Below are 12,219 nucleotides of genomic sequence, written 5' to 3'. Positions count from 1 at the left end.
CCCCTCAAGGATGTGTCCTCTCACCCCTACTGTTCTACCTCTACACTAACGACTGCACCTCCAATAACTCAGCTGTCAAACTCCTAAAGTTTGCAGATGACACCACTGTCATTGGCCTCATTCAAGATGGTGATGAGTCTGCATACCGGCAGGAAGTTGAGCGGCTGGTACTCTGGTGCAGTCAGCACAATCTGGAGCTGAACACTCTTGAGACTGTAGAGATGACAGTGGACTTCAGGAGACATCCCTCAACTCTGCTCCCCCTCACCATATCAGACAGCCCTGTGTCAACTGTGAAGACCTTCAAGTTCCTGGGTACAACCATCTCCCAGGACCTGAAGTGGGAGACCAACATCAACTCCATCCTCAAAAAGACCCAGCAGAGGATGTACTTCCTGAGACAACTGGGGAAGTACAGTCTTCCACAGGAGCTGCTGATCCAGTTCTACACTGCGGTCATTGCGTCTGTCCTGTGCTCCTCCATCACAGTCTGGTATGGAGCAGCCACTAAACAGGACAGGAGCAGACTGCAGCGGACTGTACGGGCAGCAGAAAGGATCATCGGCGCCCCCCTGCCCTCCATCCAGGATCTGTACCTCTCAAGAACCAGGAAACGGGCAGGGAAAATCATCGCAGACCCCTCACACCCTGCACACAGACTTTTTGATCTGCTGCCCTCTGGCAGACGGTACAGAAGCCTGCAGACCAGGACCACCCGACACAGGAACAGTTTCTTTCCCCTCGCCATCTCCCTTCTTAACAGTTGACCTGTCACACTGCTCCCACTGCCAGACTGCAGCTGCACCTTATGTACATTCTGTAGTATTCATTCCACCTCATTCATTTCTGTATTTTATGTATATAAGTTTAGATTCGTTATTTACAGTTGGTTTACACAGCTTTGTGTACGTATGTGTAATGTGTATATAGACACGTGTGTGTGTGTGTGTGTGTGTGTGTGTGTGTGTGTGTGTGCTGTGCTTGAGAGCCACCATCTACCGGAACCAAATTCCCTGTATGTGTCTGCACATATACTTGGCCAATAAACACGATTCTGATTCTGATTCTGTACAGTACTCTGTTTTGGGTAACTCTTGTCCATGATGTAAATAATACATTGTGTTTGTTTCTGTTCTGTGTGCTGTTTGTTTGTAAATGTGTTTGGTTCGGGGGGGGGGGGGTTCTCCTGCTGTTACAACCAAACAATTAAAAGATTATTCTATTCTATTCTATTCTGTTCTATTCTATTCGTTTTAGTGGTCTGTGATTGACAACCAGGAGTCATTGTGATTGATGTGAATGATCATTTTCTTAGACAATAGTTTCAGATTTTTATTTTAATGAGGTTTCATTTCAGTGAAGTTTGTGGTGTACTCTTTTTTTTATCTGACCCAAACACGCGCCAATGAGAGGGACAAAATCCTCTGACTCTGCTTCCAACAGGAAGTGACTGCTAGTCGTTGCTATAGCAACATGTAAACACTGCTTTTGCGTGGAAACCAGTTAATGCAGTTCGCTCCAGGTTGACGCGCATGTCGTTAAATACAGAAAAGCGCAACGCGCCCGGTCTTCAAACCTGACGTTTGAAAGGCTTTTGTATCATTTTCAATCATAACAGGAGCTGTAGTTTAGTTCAGTCACTGAAATCTGTCATGTCGGCGCAAAGAGGAAACCAAGAGCAGAAAGAAACAAACACAGAGCCAGGCGGAGACACCGCGGAGGAGGACGGCGGGGAGCCGGGAGGAGAGGAGGTGAGGTCCGGCAGCTCGGCTTCAGGTGAGTCCAGGTGGGCTGGAGCTCCTGACAGTGTTCGGATAAATACTCAGGAATAAAGAGAATGTGACCTTTTTCACAGCAGCAGAGACTCGTGTGGCGCAACTCACATCAAAGGTTTTATTACACTGGAGGGGAGAAATACTGAAATGCTGTTTGTCTGGATTGTGACTGAGCACGGCCAGACTCGATAGCACCTCTGTGTCTCTGTGTGTGGTTGCAGTCAAGGTGGTGCTGGTGCCGGAGGGCCACGTGATGACGGTGGCGTTTGCTATCGAGCTCAGCATTCACGAGCTGAAGCGTCACCTCGCCTCAGAGCTCCGAGTCCCAGCAGACGTGCTTCAGATCTCTCTGGACGGTTCGTTTCTTTCTCCTGACCCAGTATGAACCTTCCAGATCCCTCAGCTCATCTGGATCCGGTCTTTTATCAGTTCCCAGAGTCAGAACCAGACACGGAGAAGCTGCATTCAGCTTTTATGCTCCTTATATCTGGAACAAACTCCCAGAAAGCCTCAGATCAGCTGAAACACTCAGTTTATTTAAATCCAGGTTGAAGACTCACCTGTTCTCAGCTGCATTTGAATAAAGCACCAAATCCACACTTTTAAGATTAAACTTCAAAACTTACATTTAACTACTGATTTTATCTTTTGCTTGTTTTAATCAATCTTAAATCCTGCTTTTTATTTGTTTTTGTTTCTAATGTCTCTGTGAAGCACTTTGAATCACCTTGTTGTTGAATTGTGCTCTATAAAAAAACTTGCTTTACTTCCACAAGTTTTTCTACAGAGTCGCACTTTGAACATGACGACTAGTGGACATAGGTGTCAGTTGTCTAGATAACCCTACAAATTCTTTACTGTCCTGCCATATGACAGTCACTAGTATCCTGACTGGTAGTTGCTTCAGTTATTTGCCTTCAAGTTGAGAGGAGTGTTTTTTTCATTTCCTATGATGTTTGGTCACCAAGTCGCTGCGAGCTGCTGCCTGTGTGGATACAGATTAACGGGTCAGTGTGTTTTTAGGCAGAGCGGTGGAGGAACACAAGAGTCTGATGGAGCTCGGCGTCAGGCCTCACAGCTCCACCCGGATGGAAATGAGCTCCACTGACCCAAGCTTCCACCCACTCCGCCCTGTTTGCCCCCTAGAGCACGACAGCATGCCCGATGTTATCACCGTCCAAGTTGAAGCAGGTACGAATACACAAGCTGCTACCTGTCCGTATACACAAAGTGCTTCCATTAGACATGAAAGCACTAAGAAATCACGAGTTACATCTGATTTATATAAAACTACAAGACTCCATAGGAAATAACACTGTAAAGATAAGGATAAGAGAGAATCCTCATAATGTGACGTGCATTCATTTGAACCGACTTTTAGCTAAACAAGTTTGCCAGACCTGGTTTAATCCTGGTGCCAAGCTAAAGATTTCCATACAAAGATATGCCGTCTTTGAAAAACCTTCAGTCATTGTCTCTCAGATGGGGGGGTGCTTCAGGAGGTGGTGGTGGAGATTGAGCGCCCACGCCATCAGAAAGCCTTCCTCGGTGGCTACAGGCATCGGCTGACGGGGCTGGAGTACCATCACGCCGCAGTCCAGACGCTGCCCAAGAGGAGACCCGATAGAGGAGTGGCGGTCTTCAGCCGCGACACACAGGTACAGAAAACAGCTTCAAAAGCACCACAGTTTATATCAGAGTCAAAACTGGGACTAAATAAGTCTTTACATAAATAATGAAAAAGATCGGCACAGGACGCCCAGACTTCATGTTCAAATTAAACAATGTAATTCTAGAGATAAGCAGCGAGTGTAATGAGCTCCCTGGACCAACAGAGACAAACACCTCTGAGGATTACAGCGCTCAGCTGATGTGCTCATTTAAACATTCATCTACTTTTTTTGGTTAAAATCTCTTAAACTCTCCACACTCGAGGTTTTATATGGTCAGTGCTGCAGCTTTCTGTCAGTTTTACCTCACAGGGGATCTTTTCTTATTCCTTTCATTTATCCCATCACAGTCAATACTTACTTAATTTCAGTTTGAATTCAGTTTTAGTTACTACTCGAGTACTATTACACCCAATGTCAATGAGATTAACATTACAGTAATCTTATTATTTATTAAAAACCTTCCATTAACCACACTGAAACAAAACCCAGCCGAGTCAAACAAAACAAAGTCACGAGGTCTGTCTGCAGGCCGGAAGCTCCTCACACAACTTTCACATTTTTTGGTATTAACTTTGTCTACATGTTTAAAGATGTTGCTCTTAAAGCCAGTCAGCCCCTGATTTAGTTTGTTTTCTCTGTTTCAGACAGTAGAGCTGAAGTCTCAGGCTCAGCAGTGTCCAGTCAGTGCCTCCACCCAGATGACTGGCATCGGCTGCTACGTCTCCTGCATGAACGACAGGTTGGTGACTCCAGGGACATACACCACTGCTGATGAGCACCACGACCGGAGGCTGAGAGCTGTGAGTGTACACTGAGCGTGTGTGGTTGCAATGCAGTGTTTCTGAGTACCTGCTGTACCAAGTGTTTGGACACACCTGCTCTTTCATGCTGTTTCCAGCTCTGTAGAACAAAACTGAAGATATCAAAACTAGGAAATAACACATTTGAGCTTCATAGTGCGAGTGATGATTCAGTGTTGCCTTGGCTTCTGAATAGAAATGTGACCAGCAATGCTGCGCTGTTAGAGCTCAGCATGCTTTATGGTGGGAACACATGCTCAGATTTCTGAGGCTTCAGGCTGCTGGCCCTCTGTGTTACAGTGAAGTCTTGCTCTGCTTCTTCATCTCGGGGATTCACGGTGTTTGAACTTTCAGATTTTTGGTGTTTGAAATGGTTTCGATGTCTTCAGTCTCGTTCTGCATCACAGAAGATGAAGAGCAGTTTGTGTGTGTAGTTATCATATACGCAGTCAATTCAGTCCCACTAAATATAAAAAATACATTTAGTGGGACTAAGTATATGACCCGTCACACACCCAGGTGATCCGTCTGCAGACGTTTGCTCGGCGCTGGTTGGCCCAGCAGGCGGTGGACCACCTGCGGAAGGAGCGAGCCCGGCGGTTGGCCTGGCTGGAGATGCAGGAAAGGAGGAGGAACGAGGAGAAAGAGGAGCAGCTGAGAGACCGCCGAAACCGCTGGCTGAATCCGAAGAGGCAGGAGGACTTCAACCTGCTGTACCAAGCTCTGGAGAGTAGGCTTTAGGGGCAGGAGGAGTTCCCCGCTTTATGTCTGTGAATGCAGCAGAGCAGTTACGTATTTAACTTTGTGTGTCTCAGAGTGGAGGAACGAGGAGGAGCAGAGGATCAGCTCGTCCCTGCGAGGAGCTGAGAGGAAAGCAGCTCTCTGCGCGCTGCTGGACCAGGAGATGGATCTCATTGCTGCTATCGGACGCCATCACATCGCCGTTCACAGCGACAACTACGACAAAGCTGTCAGGAACTTCCTGGACAAGGTCAGAGGTCGCTCCACCTACTCTACTCCAGCTCTCAACCCAATTTCATAATTTATATTTTATATGCAAATGAAAGTCATCATTAAACACAAAAAGAGAACCATGGTTAAGTGTGTAGTCACATCATCTTAATTTGATTTGATTTTACGCACCTTCAGTTTGTTGCGGTGCTCGTTAGAAGATGTTTAATACAAGGTGGAGCCTGTTTCATTCTTATTCACGGCACTTCAGTCAGTGCAAGGCTGCTTGCTACACTTACAAGCACTCTCATCACATGCTTTCGTAGCACGATGTTCCAAAGAGATTCTAATGCTGTCAGTAATGTTTGGGTTTCTTATGGTGTTTCACACCAAATGTGACAATAAGCTTGTTGTTCGTTGTGAATCATCGATCGCAACCAGAATCTAAAAGTGTGCCGGAAGAATCTCAGCTTTCTTTACATAATGTAAAGCAAATTTTTGGCCACAGATCTAATATTTTATGCTGTACTGACATGTGTTATGAGGCATAGCTTCTAAGTTTGAAAACCTGATCTTGCATTCTTTCCGATGGCCAGCAGAGGGCGACTCCTCTGCTTGTAAAAAAAAACAGTTTAGTTCTGCAGGAGTTTAAAGAAATGACTCGTTTGGCTCACTTGATTAGGAAAGACTTTCCTGATCAGTCTTTATTTAACGTATCCTCGTTGGAATCGGAGAGACCTTGCACTCTTTCCTTAGTGACTGTCCAAGAGTGGAGGGTGTTCTGGGAATCCATCCTACCCGACAAACCATCCTACCTGACAAACCATCCTACCCGACAAACCATCCTACCCGTTGTTTCTACACATGCGCACAACACGAAATTAAGTGGCGACCTGCCCTACCCTTGTGAATATGAGCTAGAAACATACTTTAACGGGTAAAATGAAGTGGCAAAGCGTCCTGGCTTTATGATTATGGGCTACAGCATACTCTGATGGGCAACGTGAAGTGGCAAACCGTCATACCTGCGTAAATTTGCTGGAATTACTCTGTGACAGCAGAAATGTGCATAAACTACTTACGGTAGGACGTTTTGCCAAAGTAGGATGGTTTGTGAAAATAGAGGGTCCCTTAGTTTCGAGTCAGATCCCCACCCACACGGTGATCACAGAAACACTCAACTTTAAAACAGGACTTGGGTGAGACCTTGGTGGCTACAGCCATCTTTTATATACAGTCTCTGGTTTCTCCGTAAACGCTGGGGTGACTGTGGGATGCTCAGAGCAAACTTCAGAGGAGCGTTCGGTCTCACAGGTACTGACACTGTGCTGTATCTGCTCCAGTCTGCGTCTCCTCATCAAAGGCGAGCAGCGGACGGTCGTCTGATTGAGATTGAAACTCAGAACACCATCAGAGCCCGAGAGCTGCGAGATCTGTACAACAGCATCAGCCTGACCACCGTCAGCCAGGAGCAGAGGCTCCACTTCCTCATGACACTGAAACACACTGTCAAGGTAAAACACACACAGTTCTTTCACAGCTAACGGTACTCTGATGTCGTCCTGTTATTATTTATATTATTTTGGGGCCTTTTGCCTTATTCAGTAACGTAGTCATGGGGAGGGGACAGGAAAGCAGGGACTCGCTGAGCACAAACAGGTCAGACTGAGACACAACATTTCAGCCTTGTAGCAGTTGGTCAGCTGCTCATGCTGTTATGTTTTTATCAAAGATAAGTGGAAGTGAATCGCGCACGGTTCATAGCATAAATGAGTCCTGAGGCTCAGTGGTTAGGACCACTGCCTGCACGGTGAGAGGTTACTGGGTTCATTCCTCTGGGAGCTTCAGTTTTTTCCCCTTTGAATGTTTCACTGTGTCACTCTGAATCTCATGAGTTTCACTTCTTGGTCAAAAGTGTTATTTTTAGAATAAAACAACCTTTTCATAACCAAAACATTGACTATTACAGAAGTGTACACATTCAACAGAAAACTATTTACTGCGACCGTGGCTCAGGGGGTTGGGAAGCGTATCTGTAACCGGAAGGTCGCCGGTTCGATCCCCGGGCTCTCTGTCCTGGTCGCTGTGTCCTTGGGCAAGACACTTTCCCCTACCGTCTACTGGTGATGGTGCGATATGGCAGCCTCGCTTCTGTCAGTCTGCCCCAGGGCAGCTGTGGCTACAACTGTAGCTGCCTCCACCAGTGTGTGAATGCGAGAGTGGCGTTGTAAAGTGCTTTTGGGTGCCTTGAAAAGCGCTATATAAATCCAATCCATTATTATTATTAAAATGCCAAATATATGAAGCTCACGATATGAAGCTCAGACAAGTAGTGCCCTTCAGAATAAAAGTCTGTGCTTTGTGTTGCCTTGTTCATAATTTGACACATCAACTTTACTGACCTGGAGATACGTACGTACATCAAAATACCGTAAATATCTGTTTTACATGAGCAGTGCGGTTGCGCTGAAATTTTCTTTCTTCCATGCTCATTGGACAGGAGCAGGAGTGTGCGCTGACCCGGGACATCGTGGATTTGGTTGACAGGGAGGTAGACCTGATGACTCGAGGGGTCAAATCAGCCAAGTTGGAGGGCCTGAGGAAGAGGATCTGTACTCTGTTACTTCAGTACATCAAAACTCCAGCTTTCAACCCTGAGGTGGCCAAGCTGCTGAAGGTGAGCGACCATCCCTCCTCATCTCACGTGTTTGGCACAATCTCAAATATGATTTCATATGTAAAATTAAAAATCTGCCCCAGGTTCCCCAGAATCCTTCCCAGCTGAAGAATGACATGATACTCTGCCAATACTGTCATCGTTACCTGCGCCTCACGGACTTCATTATGTCGGCCAGCGGCAGTCCGAATCGCCAGTGCCGCCAGTGCGCCAGACTCAACAACATAGCCAGATCTCGCCATGACTTCACCTTTTACAAAAGCATCCTGATGAGGCTGAGAGCCGACGAGCAGAGGCTCAACGCAGAAGCTAAGATCCCCTTCCTGCTGAAGGTGAACTGCTTTCATTGTGTATAATGAACAGCTCCACTGATTTCACTCTTTTGTCTACAGAAGTCTGCCATCTTCATCGTTTCAGGTGCAAGACATGCAGTACTTGGTGGAAGCAGTGTGGGCGTCCCGGTCGGCCCTCAGCGCCAACATCGATCTCTACAACCTGGCGTTTGTTCGGTGGGATCGTCAGAAGGACTGGAGCCCCTGGAACTGCATTCTGCTGTCCAAAGAAGAGACCTCAGCTCACTTAGAGGTGGAGGACGTCCACACGGTCTGTACATGTCTGAACAATATCAATTTATCTTTTGTTGAGAGAAAGTCCGTATTAGGACAGCCCCTCTCAGCTTCCACTAGAAGGAACTCTGACTCTGTTTCACTTCTGAATCGACCTCCTTAATGCTAATCTCTGTGAACAGGTACCTGCATACCACGTCCAGTCCACTGCCTACATTTCACGCTTTGCCCGTCCAAAACGTGAAGTGTTCACGCATGCAGAAGTTACAGCAAGTTGCAGTAACAGCAACAGAGGGAGATATTTTATTTCCAGCCAACATGAAAATTTAAACAGACAGCAACACATTTACATGTAAATACATATTAGTCCCTAGCTTAATCGATTCTGACGATTTAGGACCTTGGAATGTACTTATTGGCACTTTTTGCTCATTACCGACTTCTTGGCTTTAAATATATTATATATTATCTCGCCCTGCTGGTAATGCAACTTCTGCATACGTGTCCATTTCATGTTTTGGAGAGGTAAAGTGTGAAATGGACACGATGGACGGCGTGCCTATTACACGTTTTGCGGTTTGACATGTATCCAGAGCCTGAAGCCATCAGACCAGAGCTGTTGACTCGTTCCGTTACGGATGGTTTTTGGCGCAGCACCTGCTCATGTTTCTGGCTCCAATGTTGTTCTTAGCTTTGTACAAAGCTTACATATTTACACTGTAATTGAAGGCACTCTGCGCATTTTCTAATACTTTCCGATGTACATTTGATTGTTTTACATTTTATTTGTTTTGGTGGCATTTTACATTGTTAAGCACTTTGTGCAGCAGGGACCCTTGATGAATTCTCTAAGCCTGTGTGTGTTTGTGTGTTCAGACATACGACACAACGTTAATCCACGAGATCGAACGCAAACACGCACAAGCTCGACGCCACTTCAGCCAGGTTCCCGTTATGTCCGAGCAGCTGGATACTCACCCTGCTGCTGTCCTTGGCAACCAACTTGTCTCCAAGCCCATTACCATGGCAATAATCAAGCATACCAGAGACACTCAGACCTCAGATCATTAACACTCTGTGCAGTTTTATTTCTTCTGCCTCATATTTCTTGTAACTTTCATTTGAAGTCTACAGTAAAGCTTATGTTGGTTCTGACTTTTGTACATTTATTTCTCTGATTTGACTTTTAAGGTAGAGGCTCATCTTAAAATGTCTCATACAAACATCTCAAGGATGTTTTGAGTTCGCCAAGATGTTCAGCTTTATGAAAAGTCATGTGCTTAACAAGCTTTTATATTCATAGCTTGATGTTTGGCCTGGTATGCAGGGTGAACTGTGGGGCCTTATTCAGTATCAGCGCAAGTTGCCATAAGAAGACATTCAGTTTCTAGATGATGATACTCACACTTACCAGTGACGGCAGAACAGAATCCCAGCAGAGACGGGATATAGGACAGACTGGTTTTAGATTTTAACAAATTAAAAACTGTTCACAGTTACAGATTGTGTGTCCAAATGCAGGTTAAAGCTCCATCATGCAAAGCAATCTTCTCTGGACCATTGTTTCAAATTTGAACTTTTTTTTGGCAACTGTGGATGTGTTATTAGACTAAAGGGGGGGGGGGGCAACCCGCTCATTATCAGCGCAGAGTTCAAACACCTGCATCTCAGATAATGGTGGTGCCTCAGTGGAACCAGCAGCGTACTTGTAGAGTCCATGTGCTGAACTGGCCAGCCTGCAGTCCAGACGTTTTACTAGCTGAGAACATCTGGAGCCTCATAAAGCAAAAGAAACCACAAAGAATACTCGAGTATCGAGCAGCTACAATCATCCATCCTCCCCCAGGTCCAGGAGCAGAAACAGATGTTACACAAGCTGTCGCTGATTTGCGACCCCTGGACACTATCAACCTGTTATAAACAGGTAAATTCAAAGTGAATTTAAACAGCATTAACATCTTTGATGTAAATTGATGTCTGCTGCTCTCAGTGTAATTTACCATTGACCATGAACACCGCAGCTGCTCTGCAGCAGTCAAACATCGAGCATCACTGTAAATTTCACTGAAAACTAACCAGTGTAGCCTGCACGAAACTTTACCAGACTGACAGAATAACATCAACTATAACCGGTTATGTCAAAGCTAAAGATGTTTATTGACTCGTACAACAGACTGAGATGCTGAGTTCTACAAGTGAGAACTTTATTTACAACCACACATTGAGCAGTCTGTTGTAGGCAGTATTCTTTTGGAGATTGTGTTTTAGGTTTATCCCATGATCTTAAAAACTAAAGCTAAAAGGCATTTCCAAAACATTTCACTTTATGTTAGGAAAAATGCAAAAATGCACACAAAAGATGAGGCTAGAAATCAATGTTGACTGTTAGTGACCTTCAGGCCTTCAGATGGGTTTAGATCAAGTTTTATAAGAAAAAAAAACTAATATAGTGATATGAGAGGAGGAAGAGGCTGAAGGAGGAGCAACACTGTCACAGAGCAGAAAAGGACTCCCACTGTCAGATACATTCAATATGTGAAGCATACAGAACAGATAGTGTGTGGAAGATGCTGTCACTGCATTACTGGCTCATGTTTCCTTTGTTTGTGATCACACTAACAGGTCGGTTAAAGCAGGAAGAAGAAATGTCTTTAAAGGATCTGTTTGCTAGAAATCACTGGAACAGGCGCTCACAGTTTAACATCGTCTTTAACAACATTTATCTCTTCCTTTAGGTGTCAGCTGTGATCAACTCACTGCAGTCAAGGATGAAGAGTCCACTGTAGAAGGAAACACTCTCACTCTGTCCTACAGATTATCCAGAGATATTATAATTAATGATTATTTCTTCTGGTATCGACAATATCCAGGGAAACCGCCAGAGTTCCTGATCCACATATCAGGGATGAATATTTCAAGGCCGTCGGAGTTTCTGAAATCAGCTGCAAGATTCTCCACAAAACTGTCTGGAAAAAAGCGTCTGGACCTTCAGATCTCCTCTGCTGCAGTGTCTGACTCTGCTGTGTACTACTGTGCTCTGCAGCCCACAGTGACAGGAAACAGCAAAACTCTGTACAAAAACCTTTGGAGCAAAGACAACAGAATACTCCACAACATCCACTAGAGGGAGCCACACACTGTTAAACCTCTGATTCTTGTGTCATTGGACTGATGACAAAGACAACAGAGAAATGAAGCAGTAAAGATCAGAGACAGAGACAGAGCTGCTGTGGAAGCACAAAACTATTTGATTGGCTGAGCTATTAAACTGGCCCCACCCACTGAAGTTGAGCTCATCCAATGACATTATTTGTTGGTCATTGTGCTGCAGTGGAAGAACATTGTTCATGTGCTGTCTGTCTGGCTTTAATAACTCCAAAGACATGTTGCTGCACCTCTTTTTGCTTCTATCTCACATTATAGGTGAGTTTAAGAACAGGGATTAAAGTTTAGTTGAAGCTGCTGCATTAAGCAGATATACAGACTGCATTTCACTACTTTTCTTCTTTCTTTTTCCAGGACTAACAGCTGGAGACTCAATCACTCCTCAACAACCTGAAGTCACTGAGACAGAAGGAGAATCTGTCAAACTCACATGTAGCTATGAGACAGATGCAAGTTACCCACGCCTTCACTGGTACAGACATGATTCTGACCTTCAGGCTCCTCAGTTTATACTCTGGAAAGGAGGGAAACGAGAAACAACTCAATATATTCCTGATAATCGATATCACTCCACAACAACAGATAAATCAACTACTCTGACCATAGCAGCCC

General features: G+C 45.1%; 1 protein-coding gene across 3 annotated transcripts; it reads left to right on the top strand.

The window, feature by feature from the left end:
* Positions 1-1,406: 1,406 nt before the first annotated feature.
* On the top strand, positions 1,407-11,276 carry iqub (IQ motif and ubiquitin domain containing). 3 transcript variants are annotated; one of them, XM_076876668.1, is made up of 12 exons: positions 1,407-1,751; positions 1,997-2,131; positions 2,799-2,966; positions 3,258-3,433; positions 4,093-4,248; positions 4,768-4,978; positions 5,064-5,239; positions 6,543-6,713; positions 7,700-7,876; positions 7,960-8,208; positions 8,294-8,479; positions 9,319-11,276. In XM_076876668.1, the coding sequence occupies exons 2-12, from the start codon at positions 2,029-2,031 to the stop codon at positions 9,511-9,513; spliced, it is 1,968 nt and encodes a 655-aa protein (XP_076732783.1). In that variant the 5' UTR covers positions 1,407-1,751; positions 1,997-2,028; the 3' UTR covers positions 9,514-11,276. The 3 variants fall into 3 exon arrangements, with proteins under 3 accessions (XP_076732783.1, XP_004573584.2, XP_076732782.1); XM_004573527.2 differs by having other exon boundaries at positions 1,407-1,776; XM_076876667.1 differs by having other exon boundaries at positions 1,676-1,786.
* Positions 11,277-12,219: the final 943 nt, after the last annotated feature.

Source organism: Maylandia zebra, linkage group LG18 (assembly GCF_041146795.1).
Source record: "Maylandia zebra isolate NMK-2024a linkage group LG18, Mzebra_GT3a, whole genome shotgun sequence".
NCBI classification, from domain to species: domain Eukaryota; kingdom Metazoa; phylum Chordata; class Actinopteri; order Cichliformes; family Cichlidae; genus Maylandia; species Maylandia zebra.
The sequence above is the reverse complement of the archived record's forward strand: the minus strand, read 5'-3'. Positions and strand labels throughout refer to the sequence as shown.

Coding starts and splice junctions, on each gene's coding strand:
- iqub (XM_004573527.2), top strand. CDS start 1,653: ATGTCGGCGCAAAGAGGAAACCAAGAGCAGAAAGAAACAAACACAGAG. Junction 2,132..2,798: donor GCTTCAGATCTCTCTGGACG/GTTCGTTTCTTT, acceptor GTGTGTTTTTAG/GCAGAGCGGTGGAGGAACAC. Junction 6,714..7,699: donor CACTGAAACACACTGTCAAG/GTAAAACACACA, acceptor CTCATTGGACAG/GAGCAGGAGTGTGCGCTGAC.